Genomic DNA, 26,406 nt, shown 5'->3' with positions numbered 1-26,406 from the left:
ACCTTGGACAGTAACATCCCATCATGCCAGTAGCTTACTGGAAATGTTGATAAATATTTAATTGATCTCACAATGTTTATGCTTGTAACATTTCTTAATATATCTTTTCTCACAGCTTGCGTTTGAAGTGATTTACCCTGTGATAGCCGGAAATGAGGCTGTCTTGGATGACATCACTTTCAGCACAGAACCTTGTCCATCCAACATATTAGATTGTGACTTTGAGCAGGACTTCTGTGGCTGGTCAACTAATACACCATTGTTTGCAAGTTGGTTGATTGGTCGAGGCTTCACCGTCAACTCAAGTTTGGTTTCCGGTCCCTTCTCAGATCACACGACAAAGAATGGAATGTATGCTTATGTTGACTTCACAGACAGCCATCCAGGTAAGTTTTCCTTCAGTTAGTATTTCTGTAATTATAAAGAAAGCTATCCAAATTCATCATTCATGCCTGGAAGAGTCACCTTTGCAATCCTTCTCGATGAGTGTTTGAGTTGCTGTTTGGTGATTCACAAGGATGAGGATGATTGAGTGAAGTATGTCACAGGATTTTGAAGTGTGTGTCATGTCTTGGTTGCCTCATCTCATGATGGGTGCTTGTTTGTTATGTAGGTATGTATAACAAAGAATGGCACATCATAAAGACCACTTCATTTTGTATTTATGATTAAAATATGATGTTTCAAAATGTAAGTTATAATATTCTTTAACTACTACATCTCTGGTGATCTTGCATGCTCATTTCTCTATTCCTTTTCTTTATTCCTGAGTCCATCTTGTCATGACATTTCTTTACACAGGTCACAGTGTTGTACTTCAAAGTGAAATAGTCTACAGTCAGGAACCAGCTTGCCTCACCTTCTGGTACGTCAAGTATGGCAACAGTGGCCGCTCGGGAAAATTCACAATTAATCGGGTGAGTCATTAACTTTGGAGATAAGTTTTTTTTATTTTTTTTATTTTCTTATTTTTTTTATTTATTTATTTATTTTTTTTTAGAAGAAAATTTTCAGCTTTGTTTAATTGTATAATCCAGATTATTACTCTACCTGTTTACTGTTGTGTAGATTTACTCTTATAATTGTGTGATGCAGGTATATTCATGTGTTCCCATAATGAGTTCATGTGTAGATATTTCACTATTTATTTATTCTATTTATTTAACTATATATATTTTTCAAAGAATTTAACATGTAATCAACAGGGGCTTTGTACAGAGCTATTTCATGCCATTGATTATTTGATTTTTCACAAACAAATGACTTGGAATGAATGATATGTTATGAATAAACATTAATCAAAGATACTTTATTAACAGGATGTGAAAGGTGAGCCTTTGTACACTCTGCTCACCCTGGGAAACAATGATAACATACGTCAGTGGACTTACGTCAATGTAAATATTCCTGAGGCTTGTTGTAGTCAGAGTGAGAGAGAATGTTTCATAAGAGAATGCAATACTTGTACCATATCTACCAAATCAAATCATTTACACTATGTGACATTCATCTTTAGCAGTCAGGTGGTGGTGTGCTGGTCTGCTTCATAATATTGGCAAGGTGCTAAGGAGTAACATGATCTTCTTTTACTACATAGGTTGACATTGGAAATCAAACCAAACCATACACAATAACCTTTGCTGTGGAGTCCGTAACACGTGACCAGTTTGTCGGCGTAGATGATGTGAACTTTTCCCAAGGGAAGTGTTCCGATCTGCCAGCAACTCCATCACCTCCCCCTGCCTTTGGTAAGTATTAGTGTTTTATTTATTTATTTATTTATTTATTTATTTATTTATTTATTTTATTTTATTTCTTATGTTATGGCCTATAGAGCCTGTAGGCATACTTGAAGAGTATATATGGGAAGCACTGTTCAGCTTCCGCCCGTTTGTGGCACAGATAATTTTATTTATAGTGGTACCCATATTAGGGCCCATATTACCACCCAAGCACATCTTTGGTGGAACCACCTAGAATCTGGGTATCATGGTGACATGTATGTAACTTTAAACCACTCGACAAATGGCAAAACTTCAAAGCGGTATGTGGTGGGATTTGAACCTATGTGTGGACACCTGCCTGATCCCACGCTCACCACCTTATCCACTATGCCACTGCCTTACATTCATGCTTTGTGTGATAACTAGATTGCTTTAGTTCTGGTATATTCATCACAATTCCAGTTGCTATCCTGATTATGCACCTGAAATTCCACATTCTGACAGGTACATACCACCTCGGTCCTGCTATAAGCGTGTTCGCAATGAACAATTCTCACAATGAACGAGTGACCGAAAATATTCAGTCCAAAATTTTTGTTATAATCGAGCACGTTCACTATGAACGAATCGTAAAAGCAATCCCCTTAACAGTGAAAAAGGAGATAATAGAGTGAAAAGAGAAAGATGAAGGTAACAGCAATTGGACATTCATTGGGGTTAAATGAAGCAAGCGTTAGATCTGTGTGGCGCAAAAAGGATGACATTAAGAAAGCACCAAAGGCATATGGCACTTCAAATTTAGACTGCAGACTGCGTGACTTTGACCAAGAACTAATAACAATGGAACGTTACCTAGCTCACTGGATAAACCGCAAGGAGGCATAGGGAGTTTCATTATCGAAATCAGACATAATGAACATGGCTAGAAGTTTTTACCACACTGCATGCTGCCGTCATCATAAAAATCCAGGCCCATTCAAAGTTACCCTTTATTACCATTTTCTTTATGTGTGCAATGTATTCCATGTTTAACCCCATTATTTCCCGGAAAAACAGGTAAAATAGGGCTGAAAGTTAGGTTTAGGAGAGGGCTGATCGACCTATTAGCCTTTTCCCATAGGATACATTATTCACTATGAATGAATTCGCTATGAACGACCCCGTTCATCGACCTATTAGACGTTTATAGCGGGACCGAGGTGTATTTTGGATAGATGAATGAAGATGTTTTTCTTGTTTGAATTCCTCATGGGGTTCATTGTCATACAGTTTGAGTCTATAAGATAGCTTATTGTGTTATCTAATAAAATGGCTTGGTACCCTAAAGATTTTTTTGATGATGTACTGACATGTTCAATTGATTTTATGTTAGTGTGTTTTGTATCTTTCATGTATTTCAGAATTGTGTGACTTTGAGGCTGCCGATCTGTGTGGTTTTACTCAGCGAGAGGATGATACATATGCATTTGACTGGACGCAGGGATCTGCCAGTGATCACCAGGGACTCCTCAATGACCACACCACGGGAGACTATTATGGTGAGGGTATCAGGCCAGCAACTCTGTCTAGTTTATGACATTTAGAGGAAAAACAAGTTGATTTCTGGCTTCAACCTAAAACTTTGCTCCATGAATTATAAATATGTACTAACCAAGCCAGAGAGAGTCATTGTGTCATATCCTCTATTTTTGTCTTATTTTTCCTATTACACTCCTGACTATGGTAGGCAGGATAGCAGCCATAATAATTAAGAGGCTGAACTTGCTTCCACTTACAGCAAAAACGAGAATGGTTTAATAATGAATACATAGAAGCTTGACTGCTAACACTGATGGAGATATTCTTCGTGTACATATTTAAAATATATATAATGTAGCATGGGATAGTTGAACAGATTGTTATGAGCAGCTTTGGCATTTAGGGCATTTGTTGGTTAGGTTTGGAGCAAAACATTGAATACAGTTTTGAAAATAACTAAATTCTTAAAAGAACATATATGCTCAACTTGCAATGAATAGCATTACAATAAACATATCAAGCATATCTTGTACTAAGAAGAAATTCTGTACAGGTCAGTACATGTATGTGGACCCCAAGCAGTACACAGTTGGGGCAGTGGCTGGCCTGGTCTCGCCTGATGTGGATGGAGTGCCAGAAGCATGTGTTGCCTTCAACTACTACACGTCACACAAGGACGGCACACTGGAGGTGTGGCTGCACTCCAAGGAGACGCATGACCCGTCCCTGCTCAACATATATTCTGCTCCATTTCAAACATGGATCGGTGCAAGGCAAGTGTTGTGTGAGAAAATATCTTAATACATTGGTAAGAATTGATGGAATCATGAATAAGAAGATATAATTTCTCAAAATATTTGAGATATAGTTAGAATGTATGAATGGCAAATTTGATAATGGAAAATTGCCAATCTTAGTGACTGAAACCCATTATCTCTTTGTCTTAATGAAGGAAATTGTTTAATTATTTATTTGCTTGATATTTTCTTCTGTAATTTCTTTTATTTGATTTTGACATGATAACAATTTCAGGCTGCCGGTGTCTGTTGCTGGAGTGTGGCAGCTGGAGTTCCGAGTGACACTGAAGTCTAGTAATGGGTTTGTGGCCTTGGACGATGTCATTCTGAGCCCCGATGCTTGCCCAACCCCCGTCAACTGTGACTTTGAGGCAAACTCATGTCTCTGGGAAAACACCAAACCTGCAAAATGGACTAATGGTTAGTGGAATTAATTTGTTGTTTTATATCTAGATTGAAGAAATGATTAATGGTTTTGGTGAAGTATAGTGACATATGTGTATTTCTTAATAAAGAGTAATGGTTTCTCCATGTTATTAGATATTAGTGTTTCCAATATCGAAGTACCTGACAAGTTATTTATCTTTTATCTCATAAGAAATAAGTCTTTGACAGGATTAAATATATATATATATATATATATATATATATATATATATATATATATATATATATATATATATATATATATATATATATGTATATATATTCATTTATATATATATATATATATATATATATATATATATAGGTGGAAAAATAGATAGAGTTAGATATTATCTGATGTGTAGATGAATGGACTGGTCATTGATATTTGATGTGTGAAGAGAATTACCATTCACACCAATATTTGTTGGTGCAGGCCGCCTCACAGATGACCCAAGCCAGGCCCCTGCCTATGGCTATGCTCCACCATATGACCACACAACAGGCACCCCCTACGGTCACTACTTGTATTTCTATGACAACAGTGTTGATGAACTGTCAGCAACCATGCTGTCTGAGGTGTTTGCTGTTGACAAGAGCTCTTGCCTCTCTCTTTGGATTCACATGTATGGAGACAAGGTGAGGCTGTCAACCTTACATACCTGTGTAATGGGGAATACATTCACATTGAAGTTGCCATTATTTTTTTTAGAATAAACATGACTTATTTATTATTATTATTTATTTTTTTTCAGGTGGGAACCCTACAAATAAAATCAATTGAGGCAGAAGGCACTTTTGTATTGAAGAAGCTGACTGGCTCTCTTGGGCTCGAGTGGCATCAAGTACAGGTTAGTTGAATATTTGTTTGGTATGAAAAAGATTATTTTATCATTTTCTGTATGTAGTTTTTGAAATTTTTATTTATTTTGCAATGCATTTATTGATATTATATTTATTATAAATTTATTTTTATCTGTCTTCAAAAAAATCCTTTTGAAAATCTATTCCTGAGAATAAGGTAAACTCTGTTAATCTTTGGTGATGACTTGTTCAGCATTACCACACCAACAAAGAACAGTGTTGATAAGTCTAAGAAATTGTGTAGCAAAACTACTCCAAAGTTCACCAAGCATCAACTGAACATTTGCCTTTTGTTTGTGTACAGATTGAGCTGGGAGAGTCACCACAACACTGGCTGTCCTTGGATGTGCAAGGTGTGCATGGCCAGACCAATGTGGTGGCTGTGGATGATATTGATCTGTCTGTGGGTCTTTGTGCAGGAAACAACAGCTTTGGTTACTTCCTCTGTGATGACGGCAGCAAGATCCCCATGTCGCAGGTGAAATCAGCTCTCTGACTTTTATTTGTTTTCATTGGCAGATATTGAATAAATATATTAGTTAGAAAACTAATAAGTACGCATTACTGTATTTACTTTTACTTATTTGTATTGTTGATGATTTGTGTGATTTCTTCTTGGCAGACTTGTGACTACCAAAGCCAGTGTGAGAGTGGCGAGGACGAGCGTTGGTGCGCCGGGTGTGACTTCTCGGATGACATGTGTGGCTGGAGAATGGTGGAGACGGGACAGGACAGTAGCCATTACTGGTGGCGGAGATACACAGGTTTGAAAATATTCTTATAATGAAAGTTTTTCATGCAGTGAAATTTGTTAAAAAAAAATTTCAAATGAATTTAGCTTTTCACTCCTTTTGCCTTTATGTATTGTAGTATTAATGCGGCATACCTTATTCTGATACAAGCACAGTGTAAGGCCTGTGCTATTATACCACAAAATTTTGCTGCCATTTCTTTGTTGATGGTTTGTGGCAGATGTCAGACAACATAATTGTTCCTTTGTAGCAGAGTCAGAGGCTCAGATTCTGTCAGAAGGAGCATGGTAGTAATATCAGGCCTTTATGTTTGCCAGTCATGTTGCGGCCCAATTCAAAGTAATGTTCTGAGAGGCTTTTTTCATCTGTGGGTGAAGAATGTTAGAGCAGCTCTAAGTAGTCCCAAGGCACACTTGGGTGAGTGTGCTGATTATTGTGTTGATGCTGACAGCCACCAACTCAAGTTGGGTAGTATAGGGCACTGGTTTCCTCTGGAGCTATAATGGAAGCTGATATTTGTCTGAATTAGATAAGACAGTATATTTAAGTGTAAGTTTCAAAATTCTCATTTAAAATTCTAGTTCCTTTTACACAAAACCTGTTTCTTCTAATTTGGCATACCATACATACTCTCCAGAAATTAACCAAACCCCGAGTAAAACAAATGATTGCAGTCACCTCTTGCTGGATGGCAGTGCAGCGCCTCATCACCTACACACCAAACCTCTCTTCCCACTCTATTCTCTGGGCTTACCACATTCATATCACTTGTCAGTGTTTATGTTTTTCCATATTTTTTCCTTGTTTTTTACACCATTTTTCCATCTTATTTGGGTTTGGCAGTGGCACTCTCCATTCATCCTTTAAGGACATGGTGTTGCAGTAGGTGTCAGAGGTGTGGTGACGAAACGTTGCACTGCTGTCTAGTGGGAGGTGATCGCAATCTTTGTTTTACTCTGGACTGGGTTGATTTCAGGAGAGAATGAACAGTATGCCTAATTAGAAGAAACAGGTGCTTGTCCTTGAAAAAATTTATATTTTCTTTATCATAGTCACCATATATTGTAGGAGGAGACCCAGAGGACAGTCCACATGATGCTTGTATGACAGTGGAGAGCAAGGATGGGGTAGTGCTAAACAAGCCTCGCATCATCAGCCGCCTGCAACAGCCAACGTTTGAAACTTGCACCTTATCCATGGACTACAAGCTGCAGTCTACAGGAGCTGGTGAGCATCTTGTGCAGTAATGATGTGCTTGTTTTCTCAAGAATGTTAAGGATTTTACCAAAAGTTTTTTCATTGACTGTATTTCAGATCCTGCAATAAATGTGTATTATGAACACGGAGGGTCTGACATGACGCTGCTCTTCACTGGTCAGAGCTCCTCCCCAGACTGGCAGAAGCTCATGTTGCCTCTAGGACGCATCTCTACAGCCTTTAATTTTGTCATTGAGGCAATCAGCTCAGGTGCAGATGAAGAAACAATATCTCTTGACCAAGTGAAGCTTACCAAATGTGCCTCACCAGTACCCTGCATAGACTTGCCTCCATCTTATCTTCTGTGTGATAACAAAGCGTGCTACCCAGCAGAAGCCAAGTGTGACTTCACGGATGACTGTGGAGACTACTCAGACGAGGCCTTGTGTGGTAAGTACATTGGCTGACGACTCAGCTTTACTTCCATGGCTGTCATGTGCTTATTTTGTCTCATTATCTCAAACAAACTTATATCCTCATATCTGGACTTTGCTGAATTTACACAAAGAATAAAAGTTGTAAATATGTAACTCAGATTAATTCAGTTAAAAGGAATTGTTTTGTTTTAGGAAACTGAAAACAATTAGTATACATAGTCCCTTCATCATATAATCCTATTGCTGCCCATTGTTCCAGTGCTTTAAAACAAAGTGTCTGTCACTACATTGTATCACAAAAATGGATAAAATTGATTGCACAAAGGAACTACTGAGGAAAGTGTCACATAGTCCTGATGTCTGTATAGGAAATAATGCTCCAGAAGTGTTATCTATGTTGCTCTCTCCATCACACCTCCAGATGACTACCCATTACGGTGTAGCTTTGAGGACGGTGACTATTGTGGCTGGGATGTCTCAGATATCTTTCAGCTGACTGAGGCACGCTCCAGCAAGATGCCGCCCTACAGGTCTGTTGTTGGTTCAAAGTTCTCAGTTTTGATATTTACATGTTATATATGTATGTATGTATTTGTAAACCTGGATAGCTTAAACATTATAATATTTCAATTCAATTATTCTAACTTTTGAATGACACTGCAGGGACCACACTGTCAACACAGGGGATGGTCACATGCTGATTACATATTCTTCTGCCACCATCATGAGTCCAATAATACAAGCTTCCACCAACTGTCAGGTAATGTTTCCTAAAGTGTTACCTTGTTATGGAGTTAGTTGTGTTGCATTATGCCATCCCCACACCATGTTGATATATCCACTCACATGCAATGTTCAAAGAAAATAATGGGGCTTTCTTTACAATTTACAAAATAGTTAGAGAATTAAAAAATGTGAGGATAGGGGACCTGTACATTCTTCACACAGCTGCCCCCTTGAGAAGTCTGTATGAAAAAATATCAGAAAAGATGCATAGATAGACTGGCAAACTGAGAGAAGCATGACCATTTGAATCATATATCTAAATTATTTGACATTTTTTATATTTGCAGTTCCATCTTTATTATGCTATATCTGGGTCATCCAAAGTAACAATAGACCTAAATGTAGTGGACTCTGCAACCAACATAATATTCAAACAAACCAGCAAGCATGGAGAGGATAAACTTGTCTTCCACTGGACTCACTTCTCAGCCTCAGTATCTTATGACAAACCTTTCTTTGTAAGTATAAAACTGGAAACTGTACCTTTATAGAAATGATTCAAAGAAATAATACCTGCTTTTCATTTTTCCTTGTCTTCATGTTTATTTCTATATCAGTCTAGTATGTATCAATATTTGTCTTCCTCTCGATATCTTCCTATCTATCTAAAATTTTCTTTCCATCTGTGCATATCATGTTTCATTGTTTTTTTGTCTTTTGTACACATTTTTGATATCCCACTACCTTGAAAACCATCCCTTCATGATACCAGGCACCAGACCAGCTATAGTCAATGGTACCTGTGTGGATTCCGTTACAGGTGTCTCTTACCTTGTACTTGTTGCATATACAGTGATTCTTCCATTATCCTTGCTTCATGAACCTTTATTAATACCTCTTTCAGATTCATATGTGGGTGACAGTAGACGACAGAGGTGCTGCAGTGGCATTTGATGACTTCTCCTTGACTCCAGAGTGTATTGTGACACCCGGCACCCCAACACCACCGCCATTCTCCACCACTCCTAATCCTTGTCATGATCAGTTTATGTGTAATACAGAAAATGAAATGCCTACATGTATACCTTATGACCAAGTGAGTTTCAATACCATTTCCAAAATTGTCATGCATGTTCTGTAATATGTCTATCACAAAAAGCCTACTAATCATTTACCCATTATGTATATTGTTTCTTTATTCATTGCCTTCAAACTGAGAATTGTAGCTTCTTTAATGACATATTTTAGCAACTTATAAGCAATTCATACTTTTGAGATATGTTAACAGAGGTCCTAACAATATCCATGTTTCTGTAGGTGTGTGATTTTGAGAAGAACTGTCCAGAGGGTGATGATGAGAGCCTGTGTGGCACCACTGACTTTGAGGCAGACATGGGTGGCTGGCAGGATCTCAGTGACGCTACTTATAGCTGGTCCCGCATCAAAGCATCAGATGCATATTATCCTAATTGTACAGCACCAAATGCTGACCATACCAATGGCTCAACTCAGGGTTATTATGTGTGGGCTCCTGCAAAACTCTCAGGTAGAGATTTCAAGCTTGTTCATTTGCTGCTAATATTACTTTGCTATATGAGGAACATTTTGAAATGTTGTATTGAGTTTGTATAAGTGTAAGTAATGTGCTTCTGTCTTCTTGCTTCCTAGAGTCCCCAGAATCCACCGCCATATTGTCCTCCCCAGTCGTTGGGCCAGCAGGGTTAGGCTGTACCTTCAGTCTGTGGTACAATTGTAAGGATGACGACCCTCTTCTGGTCATAACGGCATGGACTACTGGTGACTTGAAAGACAAAATTGTGTCACTTCCATTAAGGTGCTCCTCCAACCAGGAATGGCGCCAGGGTCAAATGTTCATTGGTGAACAAGACCAGCTTTTCACTGTAAGATGCTTTTCATTTGAGAACTATGAAATACAACATTTCTGAATATAATTTTTATCAGCTTACATTTGATTTGAAGCTTCATACAAAATGATGGCCTTTGCTTAACTTGAGAATATTCTCTAGAAGAAATATTCAGAAAATGACATAGATTGATTGTTATTAGGTTGAAGTGAAGAGCACCAAGTATTTCACAACGTGGATCCCAACGCAGTTTGACGTCACCATTGATGACACTGCCTTCACTCTTTGCTCCACACGTGAAGATGCAACCAAGGTATGCAACCAGAGAAATTGATCTGCAAATTTGTCTGTTCTGAGATATAGTCAAGAGTACACTCTTCACATAAATCAAATACAAAATAGGCAGAATCTGCTGAACCAGACTTATTCTATGGGCAAGTCAGCGTGAGTCTCACATAACTTGGAATTTCTTCTCACTTCAACAGGAGGATATAAAGTGTACATTCTCAAAGCCATGTCACTTCTACCAGAGCCACAGAGACACTGCAGACTATGTTCTGGTAACATCAAAGTATGGTACGTTCAGCCACATATACTAAATACTCACTAACTGAAAACTCATGAGCAGAATATAAAGTATGTAATATAATTCTTGGCTGTATTTTGTGTGTGTGTGTGTGTGTGTGTGTGTGTGTGTGTGTGTGTGTGTGTTTTTAGGCACCTTAGCTACCCTTCTTTGTGAGGATGCTGGCATGCTGGAAATAATTTCATGGTTTGTACAATAGTGGGAGAAAAATATAACTATATGAGAGTAGACAGAGGCAGTGTTTGTGTTGACATTTGTAGCTTTTCATTGCAGATAAGTACGTTTCTCTGCGAGGGGACGAGAATGAGCGCATTGCTGTGCTGGAGACTCTGCCCCGTCAGGCGTCCTTCGGCTTCTGTCTCTCCTTCCGGTATGGATGTTGGCGCACTAGAGCCGCCGGTGATGTCAGGCGTGCTCACACCAAGTTGTTGAGTGACTTTAGCTGTCTTTCTATAGCATTGGTCTGAGAGGCAATCTTCTTATTAATACTCAATTACCTGAAACAAATCCAGGATATCTTCACTCTGAATATACAAATTTGTATTTCTCCAATAATTATTTCATGGTTTCATTCTACTTATACCTCTATGCAGGGCATTAACTTCATTCCTTTCATAGTCACAAGATATTTGAGCTAATTTCCTTACAAGCTTATTTGTCCATGCCATTATATTTGGTCTCTCTTTATTCCATACTTTGTGTATGCAACTTTACACATTTCCACCATTAACCTTCAAAATTTTATTTTCTCTATTCTCTTTATTTTCCCTCCCAATCTTCCTTCACTTTTCATATTCTACATAAAGCTGTTTTTGATTGCTGAATACAGTATACGTATGTATTTCCTCCTTTGCAGGTATCTAATCAAGGGTCAGGCTTCTCTGGAGGTAGTGAACAGTCAGGCCACCATGAATGAAACTGTGTTTGTGCGGAAGAGTGGCTACCTGGACTGGCAGACAGTCCACCTTAATCTCTATTCATCTAAAACTTATCAGGTATAGGAGTTTTTTTTTTTTTTTTTTTTAGATATATGTCTAAGAATATATTGTAGACCAAAATAATAGAGAGATGTTTTTAATCAGTGTATTTTATTTGTTTTACAGTTATATCTATTTCTTATTAGATGGCACAACATAGGTTTGTTTCTGATGCTTCATTTCATGTAAGAATTGCCTCAGGATATCATGTCTTAGTCATTTTCTTTGCATACACTGAGAGTTCCTAGTTATTGCATTCCTTGTACACAATCAAGTAACAAAGTTTAGAAGTGAGGTTTTTTTTAGATTACTTTAGATATTTCATAGTCTGTGATATGCAGTTTTGAAATTATTGTGTGTCTGTGTATTCCAGATTGAGTTTGTGGGCCACACATCAGCATCCAATGGAGAAGTTTCCCTGGATGACATTGAACTAGTGGAAGGACTCTGTCCTCCTCCTCTCACCTGCACCTTTGATGATGACTCGGATAACTGTCTATGGAAGAACTACTTCACTGGAGCATCGTTGCCCTGGAGCATAGGACGTGGCAATGAGAACATCACCTCCGAACCAGAGTATGCTTCCCTGTTTGTTAAGAAGGTTTATTGAATGCTAATGATTTACTTGAAGTTAATATAACTTTTCTGAAAATATCTGTTGGGTAAATAAACACAATTTTCCCTTGCAATCACATAGATTCCAACCATGCTCATAGTTTAAAACAGTGAGAGACAAACAAACATTTCCTTGACAGGGTTGATCACTCGTGGGGCACACCATTCGGTCACTACCAATATCTGAATATTGCTGGAGACCAGAGTGGAAAAGTTGCCTTCCTGAAAAGTACTGAGATTGCCACCACCACTCCTGATGGCGACTGTTTCCAATTCTGGTTCTATCTCTACTCTAAAGTGTAGGTGTCTGTTGAGATCTTTGGAAATATTCAACTGAGACAAGGCAACAAGACCTACACAGTCAGCCATCTCCTTGCACTACATCTGGCATAAACTTGTGTTGCATATCAGCTTATAATTTGTTGAATCATCCTTATATTCTCCATTGTCAGTTAGTGCTTTTCATTGTGTCTTTTTTGTAGCTCATTATCAACAAGTCCTGATTTGGGAGAACTTTCTTGCAGGAAAGATCATGATGTTGGTGAGCTTGGAGTCCGTGTTCTGATCGACAATTCCACCATGAGTGACCGCTTGTGGGAACACACGTACAATGGACAGGACGGCTGGCAGTTTGGAGAGACAACAATCAAATATGACAAGAACTTTAGTGTTTGTATTACTGTATTTCTTGTCATTTCTTTATTTTATTAGTGTGATGTGGATCAAGTTAAGAACATTTTACTGGTGGTATAATGATGGAAGTTAAGACTTTCATCTGTGAAACTTCATTTCAGGTTGTGTTGGAAGGTTACCGGCTGGATGGGTCTGAGGGCTACATGGCCTGGGACGACCTGACAGTGAAGCGCGGTGTGTGCACAGATCCTGGCACATGTGACTTTGAGGGCGGCCTTTGTGGCTGGAGTGATGTAACAGAGTACGGCAACAATACATGGCTGTGGCTTGTGGCTGAGGAGGCAAGCAATGGAGTGGCTGTTGACCACACCACAGACTCTGGATCAGGTAGAGATCATCTTTTAATTGAGATTAAGATTACAGAGAATATATTAACAAAGAGAAGTGTATGGTACATTTATGGATAACAGATAGATATGAAATAATATGTAAGAAGTAGTTAATGAGCTTAATATATTTACAAGAGGTAGCTCTACAGAGATTTACGGACTAATGCCGTAGAGAAATAAATCTTAATCTCTGTATTGGAGATATTCAACCTCACCATTATATTTGACATGTACAAGTATACCCATTCTTTTTAGGCCATTATATCACCTTTGAGAGAGACTACTGTACTAGTGGAAGATCTTGCATTGGCAAGCTAAGGAGCAGCGACATCACCCCCACAGACACCTACTACTGCTTCTCCTACTATTTGAACAGCTATAAGGGTGAAGGTTAGTTAGTCTGGACCCTTGCTATTGCTTCACCTGCTACTACACTGGCCGCCAATGAAAGTGGCGCGTGTTGTTTTTGTGTTTTTTCGTACCATGCATACCATTAAATTTGCCTTAATCATCTATTACTATCATTAAAAATATAATTTCTTTACCTTACCTAATATTTTGTGCTGTTTCCCTTCCTCTTTATGACAGATTCCAACCGACGTGGTACAGAATCTGCTAGTTTTTCCAGATATGTAGGTGACAGTTCTCCCCACACTTGCACGACCGCCTGCTTGAGCTTCGCTACACTGCTCGTGTCCAGATCCTGGAGCTTCTTTTTCATCATACTCACACATTTTCAATCGGGTTTAGGTCTGGACTGTTTGCTGGCCAACTTTCAAAATAATTAAGTTCACACATGCCAAACCATTCCCTTACAATGTTGGCCGTATGGCATGACGCACCGTCCTGCATGAAGGTTTCACCGTTACACTTGTCGAAGCACTCTTCAAGATTGTCATGCAGCAGGTCAAGATATGTTTCTGTGTTCATTGACACTCCTTTGTCAAGCATAACTAAGTTGCCAACACCAAAGTAGCTGAAACACCCCCACACCATCACAGAGGAGGGATGCTTAACTGCGTGCCGTTCGTCATATCTGTCCGAGTTTCTTGGTCGGCGTACTCTTTTGTGTGGTGTTCCTGTCACATAGAACATGCTCTCATCTGACCACACTACTCTTCTCCACTTCTCTAATGGCCAGTCTTTATGGTCCTGAGCAAATCTGACTCTTTTAGCTTTGTGGGCGGGTGTAAGCAGTGGTTTCTTTGCAGCACGGTAACTTTTCATGTCGAGGTCCTCCAGTGTCCGCCGCTGTATTGTCCTTATGGAGACATGTGTCAGCAGATCAGGGTAATTTTGTTTAATTTCTCTTCCTGTGAGGAATGGCGAGACACTTAGCTGACGCTTAATCAGTGTCAGTGTCCTCTTTGATAAAATACGGCTGCGTCCAGGGGCAGTTTTCTTCACTGGTGCTAATTTTCCGGTATTGTCTCTGCATCGCTTCAACCAGCGTTGTACTGTTCTTAGTGGGAGTCCTGTCTCCTTTGAAATATGCTTAGAGCCAAAACCACCCTTCCGGAGTGAGTCAATAAGGGCTATATTGACTGGGGATATTTGATGTTTACGTGCCATTGACACTTAAGTTTCCACACCAATATGAAAGAGAACGAAGAAAACTGACACACTGTGCGGGGGAGCGGGGTAAGCAAGTGTACTTCCTTACGTGAGCAAGTGACAACTGACTTTTGAACTGAGTGATAATTTTTTGAAGTGTGACGGTTGATAGATGTTTAAAGAGCCGGCCTATGTTGCCACTTCTAGATATTAGCCACATTCTTTTCAAATGAGCTACAGTTCTTCCCGCGCTATGAGATACGGGTTTGTTTATAATGCGCGCCACTTTCATTGGCGGCTGGGTGTATTTGAATGACTATCAGGATGAAGGCTAACTAGTTTGTTTAGTAACACTGCCATGTTTTTGTACAGAATTAGTTTCTTTTAAACATAAGTGAAACTGAACATTTCTCAGAGGAAATAAATATATTAGAAGAATGTTGAGCTCCATGTGTGTACTGATTCAGTTCCCAATGCATATTTTTTTGGGTTTTGTTATCTTTCAGTATCCAACAATGAAGTGGCCATCAAGTTGATCAATGTTGAAGATAACTCACTCATGTTGACTATTAGATATGTCAACTCATTTGACTTCATGTGGACCCATTATCAAATTGAACTATCAAGGACAAGAGATTTGTTCCATCTTCAGCTGGAGGCAACAATTCAACCCTTGAATGCTTCAGTTGGGGGTTAGTGCACTTGTGTATTTCCAAACATTATCTGAAGGAACAGGAACATTACTGGAGTGAAGGATTGATAGTATGATTATGTTTTGATGTAAAGGTTCTCTTCAATTATTTAAATTGAAACTCACATATTTGGTGCTTATTAGGTTTGAGTATTAATAAGAAAGCTTGTAGCAGATACTCAAGATTTACTAGTGAAAGGGAAGATGTCACTGGAGAATAATGAACGCTGCAGTTGTCAAATGTTAATAATAATTTTCCCTAAGACAGAAACCTTTTTTAGATGTTTCTACAGTGTCAGTGCACATTGTAAGGCAGTTCCTGCTGAGGGCAAGAATATTTTCTTTGGGATGTCAATTTCCAACAGCACAAGAAATGAATGAAAGGATCCCTCCTATTCCTTCCTTTGGTGTTGTAGTGTTTTGGAATTTATTTGATTATCATGTTATTGGTGGGATTCTTCTTCAGATGAAATTTTGCATGTGTATGAAAATAGATTGTGCAGTACATTGAGGAAGGAAAGTATGATAAATGTAATAATAGTAAACCCTTTATTGAGTTTTTTTTTTTTTTTTTTTTTTAATTCTAATTTTTATTTTCATATATTTTTATTTATTTATATTTTTTTTCTCAGCTTTCAGTGCCTTGGATGACCTGGTCCTGACCCCAGGACGCTGTGACTCAGGGATGACCACCATAACGCCTACAACAGGACCTCCACCACCTGATAAGCAACTGACATGCACTTTTGAGGACAGCACGCTGTGTGACTGGTCCCAGCACCAGGGTGACGACAAGGAGTGGACACTGACAACAGGCCAGAATGTGGACTCCAATTATGGACCATTAGTTGACCACACCACCCACCTCTCAGATGGCAAGTCTATGTTTAGTGTATGTCTACCTTGTGAAGTGTTTAGGGCTATTATTTCATGACAAAAGTTACCTTTCTGAACCTTTCTAGTTGTGTGTGTGTGTGTATTTACCAGTTGTAATGTACAGGGTTCGAGTGGGGCTCATAGTGTCCTGTCTCCATATCTCCATTTATCTAGTTTTTCTTTAAAGCTATGCACACTATGTGCTGTGACAATTCCATAATCCAATGCATTCCATTTTTCCACCGTTCTGTGTGGAAAACTGTACTTTCCAATATCCTTCACAAACTGCCTCATCCTGATCTTCTTTTCATGTCCTCTTGTCCTTCCATCTTCTTCTGTCAACAGCACCAGGGCTTCTTTGTATATCTTTTCAATATTATTTACTATTTTATATATTGTTATTAGGTCCCTGCATTCTCTTCTATCTTGTAAGGTTGGCAGTCCTGTTTCCTTCAGTCCTTCTTCATATGTGAGGTCCTTTGATTCTGGCACCATCTTTGTAGCAATCTTCTGTATCCTTTCCAATTTTCTTATATCCTTTTTAGAACTCGGAGACCATACCACTGCTGTGTGTGTGTGTGTGTGTGTGTGTGTGTGTGTGTGTGTGTGTTTACCTATTTGTATTCACCTATTTTTGTATTACAGGGCCCGAGCTAAGCTCTCTGCATCCTGCCTCCTTGGCCACTCCTGTCCTATCTCTCTTTCATCTGATTGACACACACTGCACATCAACGACATCACTGCTCAGTTTATTCCACTTATCAATACTACGATGTGGGAAACTGTACTTTCTCACGTCATTTAGACAGATGTCTTTTATTAGTTTTTTCTATGTCCTCGGAGATAATTACTTGTGGTCACCTTTATTGACTCTCTGTCCAATATATCAATCTTGTTCACCAATTTATACACAGTTATCATGTCTCCCCTTGTTCTTCTCTCTTCTAATGTGGTCAGCCCCAGTTTCCTCAGTCTTTCCTCATAGTCTAACTCCCTGAGTCCTGGTACCATACTTGTTGCCAGCCTCTGTACCCTTTCCACCTTCTTCACATTTTTCTTCATGTGCGGTGACCAGACACAAGCTGCATATTCTAACTGGGGTCTTATTAAAGTGCATAGTATCTTCTTCATCATTCCTTCATCTAGGTAGTGGAATGCAAGACCAATATTTTGAAGCATGTTATGTTTTCCAAAATATCTTGTTAATGTGTTTCTCCGGTGACAAAGTGTTTTGCACTGTTTCTCCTAGGTCTTTCTCCTCATTGGTCTCTTCAATTTTCTCATCACCCAGCCTGTAATCCCTGTTTGGTCTGTATCTACTTCTTCCCATTTTCATAACATGGCTCTTGTTTATATTAAATTCCATCTGCCACTTTTTACTCCACTCATATATTTTATCAAGATCTTCCTGTAACTTGTTACAATCTTCCACATTCTTTACTCTCCTCATAATTTTAGTATCGTCTGCAAACATATTCATGTAACTGTCAATTCCTACTGGCATATCATTAACATAAATCAAAAACAAGATGGGACCAAGCACTGACCCTTGTGGAACTCCACTGGTTACCTTTTTCCACTCTGACTTCTTTCCTTTCACTACTCTTCACATTTCTCTTCCCACTAAGTAATTTTCCATCCATTTTGCTAGTTTATCACTTACTCCTCCAATCTTCTTTAGTTTCCACATCAGTTTATTGTGTGCCACTTTATCAAAGGCCTTTCTCAAGTCCAGGTAAATAGCATCCAACCCTCTATGTTATAGTATGTCAGTCACTCTTGAATAAAAACATAATGAATTGGATACGCACGATCTTCCTTTTCTGAAACCAAACTGCCTTTCACTCAGAATTATTTCACTCCACTTAGCTTTAATTACTTCTTCACATACCTTGCACAATATACTATTCAACGATACTGGCCTGTAATTTAATGGTTCCATTCTACTACCATTCATATATATAGGCACAATGTCAGCTCTTTTCCACTCTTTCGGGACTATTCCTGTTCGTATGGAAGTTTCCACAATATCAAATATGGTGTTCAACAATTGATCCTTACATTCTTTTAGCAACCTCCCAGATATGCCATCAGGCACCATTGATTTATTAATATCCAAGTTAATTATAATTTTCCTTATATCTTCTTTAGTAACCATGATGTCCTTCATTTGCTTTATTTCCGTAGGCCTTTCTCCTATAAAATGCTCCTCCTTTGTAAACCCTTTGCAAAAGTTGTCGTTCAATATTTCAGCTATATCTCCAGCATCTTCATATACTTCTTCCCCATTTTTTACTTTTTCTATTGCCTCCCTTTTATTTAGTTTTCCATTTATGAATTTGTAAAACATTTTAAGGTTACTATCACAGTTTTCCACCACTCTCTGTTCATATTCCTTTTGTGCTGTTCTCTTTACTTCAACATATCTATTCCTTGCTGTTTTGTAAACTTCTCTTGATAATACATCACTGTTTTTCTTAAGTTTCTTCCATGCCTTTTCTTTGTTCTTTTTTTTGCTTCTTCACAATTTCTATTAAACCACTGTTTATTATTCAAAGTCCTCTTTCTGTGATATGGCACAAACTTCTTCACAGCAGAGTTATATAAATCCATAAATTTATTGTATTTCAATTGCATATCCCCTTCCTGGTATACCACAGACCAGTCAATTTCATTAAAGAACTCTCTTATATGGTTATGATTTGACCTAACATAATTTTATTTTTCCTCCCTGTGCTCCACACTCTTTTCCGTGCTTAATTCCGTATTCAGCTCAAAACTTAGGACATCATGGTCACTTTTCCCCAAGGGACATTCATGTTCAGTTTCCTCTTTTAGGGAGATGCCCCTGGTAAATACCAAATCCAACCTCGCTGCAACATCCTGTCCCCTGCACCTTGTTGGTGATCTCACCCACTGTGTCATCAAGTTATTTGTTGCTACGTTTAACAATTCCTCTGCCCACTCACCACCATTCACCACTTTGTAGTCTTCCCACACTATTTCCTTATAATTAAAGTCCCTGACTATCATCACTCTATCCTTTCTGATGAGTTCCTGCTTCATTCTGTCCAGAATATTTCTCATCACCATTTGATACTGTTCATAGTTCCAAGCACTGGTTCTGGGTGGTATGTATATTGTTATAATATTAATGTCCCTCTTACCATCTGTTATAAGCATACTTATCACTTCCTCATTTCCCTTACTAAAGTTCACCTCCTTCACTATCAGATCTTCCTTAATAAAAACCATTATACTGTACCACCACCTCCTTTATTTTTTCTATCATTTCTCCATACTTTGTAGTGTTTTACATTGAACAAATCTAGCTTTATTTCAGGCCTTAGCTTTGTTTGTGTGTGTGTGTGTGTGTGTGTGTATTTACCTAATTGTAACATACGGGAAAAGAGCTATGCTCGTGTTGTCCCGTCTCCATATCTATTAATGTCCAGCTTTTTCTTAAAATCATGAATATTCCTTGCGTTGACCACTTCCACGTCTAAACTATTCCATGCTTCCACCCTTCTATGAGGGAAGCTATATTTTTTCACATCTCTCCTATAAGTGGCCATTTTTAATTTTTTCCCATGCCCTCTCGACACTCTTTCATTCCACATACACAGATCTTCCCTATCCATTTTTTCCATGCCAATCATCATTCTGTATATTGCTATCAGGTCTCCCCTTTCTCTTCTGTTTTCCAGGGTCGGAAGTTGCATTCTTTTCAGTCTGTCTTCATAAGTCAAATCTCTTAAGTCAGGCACCATTTTTGTTGCAGCCCTCTGTACTTTCTCTAGTTTCCTTATGTGTTTCTTTAAGTTCGAGCCCACTGTATTGTTGCATATTCAAGCCTCGGTCTTATCATTGCAGTAATTATTTTCTTCATCATTTCTTCATCTAAATATACGAACGCCACTCTTATGTTCCTCAATAAGTTCAATACTTCTCCAATTATTTTGTTTATATGTCTCTCTGGCGATAGGTCATTGGTAATTGTCACCCCAAGGTCTTTTTCTTCATGACTGGTTTTATGTCTTCATTTCCTATCTTGTACATACTCCTGATTCTTCTTTCACTCTTGCCAAACTCTATTTTCTTGCATTTTGTCGTGTTGAACTCCATTTGCCATGTACAGCTCCATTTCCATATTCTGTCCAAGTCTTCCTGGAGTAGTTCGCAATCTTTGTCACATCTCACTTTTCTTAACAATTTTGCATCGTCTGCAAATAGGCTCACATAACTGGACACCCCATCCACCATGTCATTTATGTAGACCGCGAACATTACTGGTGCCAACACTGATCCCTGTGGAACTCCACTCTCCACCAAGCCCCATTCTGATGGTCTGTCCTTAATTATTGTTCTCATTTCTCTTCCTACCAAAAGTCTTCCATCCATTTTAGTAAACTGCCATGCACTCCTCCTACCATTTCAAGTTTCCAGATCAGTCTCCGGTGTGGTACCTTATCAAAGGCCTTTTTTAAATCCAGATATATTCCATCAGCCCAACCATCTCTTTCCTGTATTACATCTATCACCCTCGAATAGTAACATATCAGGTTTGTCGTGCATGAACGCCCTTTTCTAAAACCAAATTGACACTCACAAAGTATGTCATTTTTCTCCAAGAAGTCTGTCCATCTATTCTTCACCACCCTCTCACACATCTTAGCTACCACACTTGTAAGTGACACTGGTCTATAGTTCAATGGGTCTCTCTTGTTACCTGATTTATAGATTGGGACAATGTTAGCTCTTTTCCAGTCTTGGGGCACTACACCTTCCCTTAATGAGGCATCAATTACTTCACAAACTTTTTCTGCCAGTTGCTCCTGCATTCTCTTAAAATCCATCCTGATACCCCATCAGGTCCCACAGCTTTTCTCACTTCTAAACTCCCCATCATATTCTTGATCTCCTCCACAGTTACTTGAAACTCCTTCATAATCCCTTTCTGTTCCATTACCAGTGGTTTGTCAAAAGCAGTCTCCTTTGTGAATACCTTCCGAAAGCATCCATTCATAGCCTCTGCCATTTCCTGGGATCTTCACTGCATACTCCATTTACTTCTAAACTTTCAATACTTTCTCTATTTTTGATGTTGTTGTTCACATGTCTGTAAAAAGCCTTGGTTGGTCTTTACATTTATCAATTATATCCTTTTCTTGTTTCTTTCTTTCTTCTCTTCTAATCAACACATATTCATTTCTTGCTCTTTTGTAACTTTCCCACTGCTTAATCCGTCTTTTCCTTCTCCACCTCTTCCATGCATCCTCTTTTCTTGTTCTAGCCTTTTCACATCTATCGTTAAACCAGTCCTGCTTTCCAACTTCTCTATGTTGTCTTATTGGTACAAATTTTTCTCACCTTCTTTGTATATTTTTATAAATTCCTTCCACTTTTCATTTGCTCCTTAGCACTCTTGAATTTCATCCAATTTGTCTCTTGAAAGAATTTCTTTAGGTTTCCAAAATCTGTCTTGGCATAATTCCATCTTCCCACTTTATATTCTTCATTTCTTCTAGATTTCTCTTCATCTATCACCTTGAACTCCAAAACTGCATGATCACTCTTTGCTAAAGGGCACTCCACCCTCATCTCCTCAATGACCATTGGCTCTGTACTAAAGACCAAGTCCAGTCTTGACGATGCTCCCTCTCCTCCAAACCTAGTATCTTCTTTGACCCACTGAGTTAACACATTTTCCATTGCCAGTGTCAATAGTGTATTTCCCCATGTTGTCTCTGATCCTTCCATTGACCAGTCCTCCCAACACACCTCTTTACAATTAAAATCTCCCATCATTATAGTTCGTTCACAGCCACCCAACATTTCTTCCAGACATGTTCCTGTATCACTTATCATTTCTTCATATTCCTGTACTGACCATGCATTTGTCTTAGGTGGTACGTACACCACTATGTAGTGCCTCTTTTTCCTTCATTAGTTTCTGCTCTGATCTTTAGCACTTCTGCCTTTCCCATACCTTCTTTCACTTGATCCACCTTTATATCTTTTTAACCAGCAACATCACTCCTCCTCCCATCTTACCTACTCTATTTCTTTTCCAAACATTATATTTCCTTCTCCAACCATCATCAGGTCTTCTCCTCTCTCAGTTTTGTTTCAGTAAGACCCACAATATCTGGGTTCTTGTCCCTCAAGTAATCGTTGAGTTCTAAAATCCCGATATCACTCCATTTATGTTGGAATACATTACATTCCGCTCATACGTAAGTTTCTTTAGTCCTTTCTTGCTGTACTTTTCTGGGTTATGAACCACTTCCTCAGTCTCATATCCAAGATTCTCCAGAAAAACTCTTTCTTCTCCTCTTCTGTCCTCTCTTCATTTTTTTCAAAGCCTCCTTTCTCAACTCATTTAACATTTCTCTTTCCTTTTCACCGAGATCTCTTCTCAACCAAATCTTCCTTGTTGTTTCCTGCTGGGCTAGCCTCCATGACTTCTCCACCAATTCATCTACATCCTTTTGTGACTTAAGTTTGATTCTTATTGGCCTCATACCTTCTCTTGTGAACTTTCCAATTCTATGGAAGTCCTCTATTTCTTGTACTAGGTCTTTTCCTCCTCCTGCACCACATTAATGATATTATTTATCACCTTTTTATGTTTTCTCTCTCTCCATTTTACTCGGTGTCTTATCCTCCTCCACACCAAATATCACCACACATCTCTTTTTGTCTACAGTTTCCCTCACCAATGTCTCATTTGATTTAATAACCTTCACCACTTTCTCAGCAATCTTCTCTTCTATGATCTGTTGATCTATAATTTCAGCAAGGCCCAAAGTTTTCTCCCAGACTCTTTGATTTCCTTTTCCAGACTTGCAACTTTGTAATTTACCTCCTTTCTTTCCACTTCCTGACTTTTTTCCATTCAGCCTGCTTCTCCATCACTTTTCCTAGAGATTCTCCACATTTTTCGCAATTCACTTTAATTAGCTTAACTTCCTCTTTCAGTGCTTCATTTTCCTTCTTCATATCGGCACACTCTTCATTACATTGTCATAACTCGTTTCCAGGCCCCATACTTTTCAAACAGTTTTCAATTTTACCTTCCAACTCCAGAATTTTCTTCACATAAGCGCTCTTCTCCATTATTCCTTGAAATCCTGTGAAGTCTGATTCATCTTTCGAGTTCACGGCCGCCATGTTGCGCAGATGTAAACAAACCAGCTGATGGCTCAAACGCAGGCTATAGTTTATATTTACCTTCTCTGGACATTATTTTGCTAATCAACAGTTAACATGACTATATGGAGACGGGTGTGTGTGTGTGTGTGTGTGTGTGTGTGTGTTTGTGTCTGCTGCAGTCTCTGACGAGACAGCCAGACGTTACCCTACGGAACGAGCTCAGAGCTCATTATTTCCGATCTTCGGATAGGCCTGAGACCAGGCACACACCACACACCGGGACAACAAGGTCACAACTTCTCGATTTACATCCCGTACCTACTCACTGCTAGGTGAACAGGGGCTACACGTGTGTGTGTGTGTGTGTATGTATGTGTGTGTGTGTATTTGCCTAGTTGTAGTTTTACAGGGCCTGGGTTTTATGCTCGTGTGGCCCAGTCTCCATATATACACTTATCCAATTTTTCTTTAAAACTGTGCACACACGTTGCTGACACCACTTCCTCACTCAAACTGTTCCATGTTTGTAACATACGGAAAAGAGCTATGCTCGTGTTGTCCCGTCTCCATATCTGTTAATGTCCAGCTTTTTCTTAAAATCATGAATATTCCTTGCGTTGACCACTTCCACGTCTAAACTATTCCATGCTTCCACCCTTCTATGAGGGAAGCTATATTTTTCACATCTCTCCTATAAGTGGCCATTTTAGTTTTTCCCATGCCCTCTCGACATTCTTCCATTCCACATACACAGATCTTCCCTATCCATTTTTTCCATGCCAATCATCACTCTGTATATTGCTATCAGGTCTCCCTTTCTTCTGTTTTCCAGGGTTGGAAGTTGCATTCTTTTCAGTCTGTCTTCATAAGTCAAATCTCTTAAGTCAGGCACCATTTTGTTGCAGCCCTCTGTACTTTCTCTAGTTTCCTTATGTGTTTCTTTAAGTTCGAGCCCACTGTATTGTTGCATATTCAAGCCTCGGTCTTATCATTGCAGTAATTATTTTCTTCATCATTTCTTCATCTAGATATACGAACGCCACTCTTATGTTCCTCAATAAGTTCAATACTTCTCCAATTATTTTGTTTATATGTCTCTCTGGCGATAGGTCATTGGTAATTGTCACCCCAAGGTCTTTTTCTTCATGACTGGTTTTATGTCTTCATTTCCTATCTTGTACATACTCCTGATTCTTCTTTCACTCTTGCCAAACTCTATTTTCTTGCATTTTGTCGTGTTGAACTCCATTTGCCATGTACAGCTCCATTTCCATATTCTGTCCAAGTCTTCCTGGAGTAGTTCGCAATCTTTGTCACATCTCACTTTTCTTAACAATTTTGCATCGCCTGCAAATAGGCTCACATAACTGGACACCCCATCCACCATGTCATTTATGTAGACTGCGAACATTACTGGTGCCAACACTGATCCCTGTGGAACTCCACTCTCCACCAATCCCCATTCTGATGGTCTGTCCTTAATTATTGTTCTCATTTCTCTTCCTACCAAAAGTCTTCCATCCATTTTAGTAAACTGCCATGCACTCCTCCTACCATTTCAAGTTTCCAGATCAGTCTCTGGTGTGGTACCTTATCAAAGGCCTTTTTTAAATCCAGATATATTCCATCAGCCCAACCATCTCTTTCCTGTATTACATCTATCACCCTCGAATAGTAACATATCAGGTTTGTCGTGCATGAACGCCCTTTTCTAAAACCAAATTGACACTCACAAAGTATGTCATTTTTCTCCAAGAAGTCTGTCCATCTATTCTTCACCACCCTCTCACACATCTTAGCTACCACACTTGTAAGTGACACTGGTCTATAGTTCAATGGGTCTCTCTTGTTACCTGATTTATAGATTGGGACAATGTTAGCTCTTTTCCAGTCTTGGGGCACTACACCTTCCCTTAATGAGGCATCAATTACTTCACAAACTTTTTCTGCCAATTGCTCCTGCATTCTCTTAAAATCCATCCTGATACCCCATCAGGTCCCACAGCTTTTCTCACTTCTAAACTCCCCATCATGTTCTTGATCTCCTCCACAGTTACTTGAAACTCCTTCATAATCCCTTTCTGTTCCATTACCAGTGGTTTGTCAAAAGCAGTCTCCTTTGTGAATACCTTCCGAAAGCATCCATTCATAGCCTCTGCCATTTCCTGGGATCTTCACTGCATACTCCATTTACTTCTAAACTTTCAATACTTTCTATTTTTGATGTTGTTGTTCACATGTCTGTAAAAAGCCTTGGTTGGTCTTTACATTTATCAATTATATCCTTTTCTTGTTTCTTTCTTTCTTCTCTTCTAATCAACACATATTCATTTCTTGCTCTTTTGTAACTTTCCCACTGCTTAATCCGTCTTTTCCTTCTCCACCTCTTCCATGCATCCTCTTTTCTTGTTCTAGCCTTTTCACATCTATCGTTAAACCAGTCCTGCTTTCCAACTTCTCTATGTTGTCTTATTGGTACAAATTTTTCTCACCTTCTTTGTATATTTTTATAAATTCCTTCCACTTTTCATTTGCTCCTTAGCACTCTTGAATTTCATCCAATTTGTCTCTTGAAAGAATTTCTTTAGGTTTCCAAAATCTGTCTTGGCATAATTCCATCTTCC

At 38.8% G+C, this 26,406-nt stretch overlaps 1 protein-coding gene across 2 annotated transcripts in view; it reads left to right on the top strand.

Annotated features, from left to right (window-relative positions):
• Window positions 1-26,406, top strand: part of LOC123510478 (MAM and LDL-receptor class A domain-containing protein 2-like) — a 136,504-nt gene that overhangs the window by 65,666 nt on the left and 44,432 nt on the right. For both annotated transcript variants that reach the window (XM_045265684.1, XM_045265683.1), the window contains exons 94-123: window positions 116-386; window positions 802-917; window positions 1,320-1,397; window positions 1,598-1,748; window positions 3,125-3,262; window positions 3,796-4,015; window positions 4,275-4,459; window positions 4,902-5,104; window positions 5,221-5,316; window positions 5,634-5,807; window positions 5,952-6,093; window positions 7,150-7,308; window positions 7,396-7,728; window positions 8,137-8,245; window positions 8,379-8,475; window positions 8,789-8,959; window positions 9,346-9,537; window positions 9,759-9,987; window positions 10,110-10,342; window positions 10,509-10,619; window positions 10,792-10,882; window positions 11,166-11,262; window positions 11,749-11,887; window positions 12,243-12,445; window positions 12,625-12,783; window positions 13,009-13,153; window positions 13,279-13,504; window positions 13,762-13,896; window positions 15,567-15,752; window positions 16,384-16,626. In XM_045265684.1, the coding sequence (XP_045121619.1) occupies window positions 116-386; window positions 802-917; window positions 1,320-1,397; window positions 1,598-1,748; window positions 3,125-3,262; window positions 3,796-4,015; window positions 4,275-4,459; window positions 4,902-5,104; window positions 5,221-5,316; window positions 5,634-5,807; window positions 5,952-6,093; window positions 7,150-7,308; window positions 7,396-7,728; window positions 8,137-8,245; window positions 8,379-8,475; window positions 8,789-8,959; window positions 9,346-9,537; window positions 9,759-9,987; window positions 10,110-10,342; window positions 10,509-10,619; window positions 10,792-10,882; window positions 11,166-11,262; window positions 11,749-11,887; window positions 12,243-12,445; window positions 12,625-12,783; window positions 13,009-13,153; window positions 13,279-13,504; window positions 13,762-13,896; window positions 15,567-15,752; window positions 16,384-16,626 (5,032 nt within the window). The remainder of the gene's footprint in view (window positions 1-115; window positions 387-801; window positions 918-1,319; window positions 1,398-1,597; window positions 1,749-3,124; window positions 3,263-3,795; window positions 4,016-4,274; window positions 4,460-4,901; window positions 5,105-5,220; window positions 5,317-5,633; window positions 5,808-5,951; window positions 6,094-7,149; window positions 7,309-7,395; window positions 7,729-8,136; window positions 8,246-8,378; window positions 8,476-8,788; window positions 8,960-9,345; window positions 9,538-9,758; window positions 9,988-10,109; window positions 10,343-10,508; window positions 10,620-10,791; window positions 10,883-11,165; window positions 11,263-11,748; window positions 11,888-12,242; window positions 12,446-12,624; window positions 12,784-13,008; window positions 13,154-13,278; window positions 13,505-13,761; window positions 13,897-15,566; window positions 15,753-16,383; window positions 16,627-26,406) is intronic.

The sequence above is a fragment of the Portunus trituberculatus genome, chromosome 29 (assembly GCF_017591435.1).
Source record: "Portunus trituberculatus isolate SZX2019 chromosome 29, ASM1759143v1, whole genome shotgun sequence".
Classification (NCBI taxonomy): domain Eukaryota; kingdom Metazoa; phylum Arthropoda; class Malacostraca; order Decapoda; family Portunidae; genus Portunus; species Portunus trituberculatus.
The sequence above is the reverse complement of the archived record's forward strand: the minus strand, read 5'-3'. Positions and strand labels throughout refer to the sequence as shown.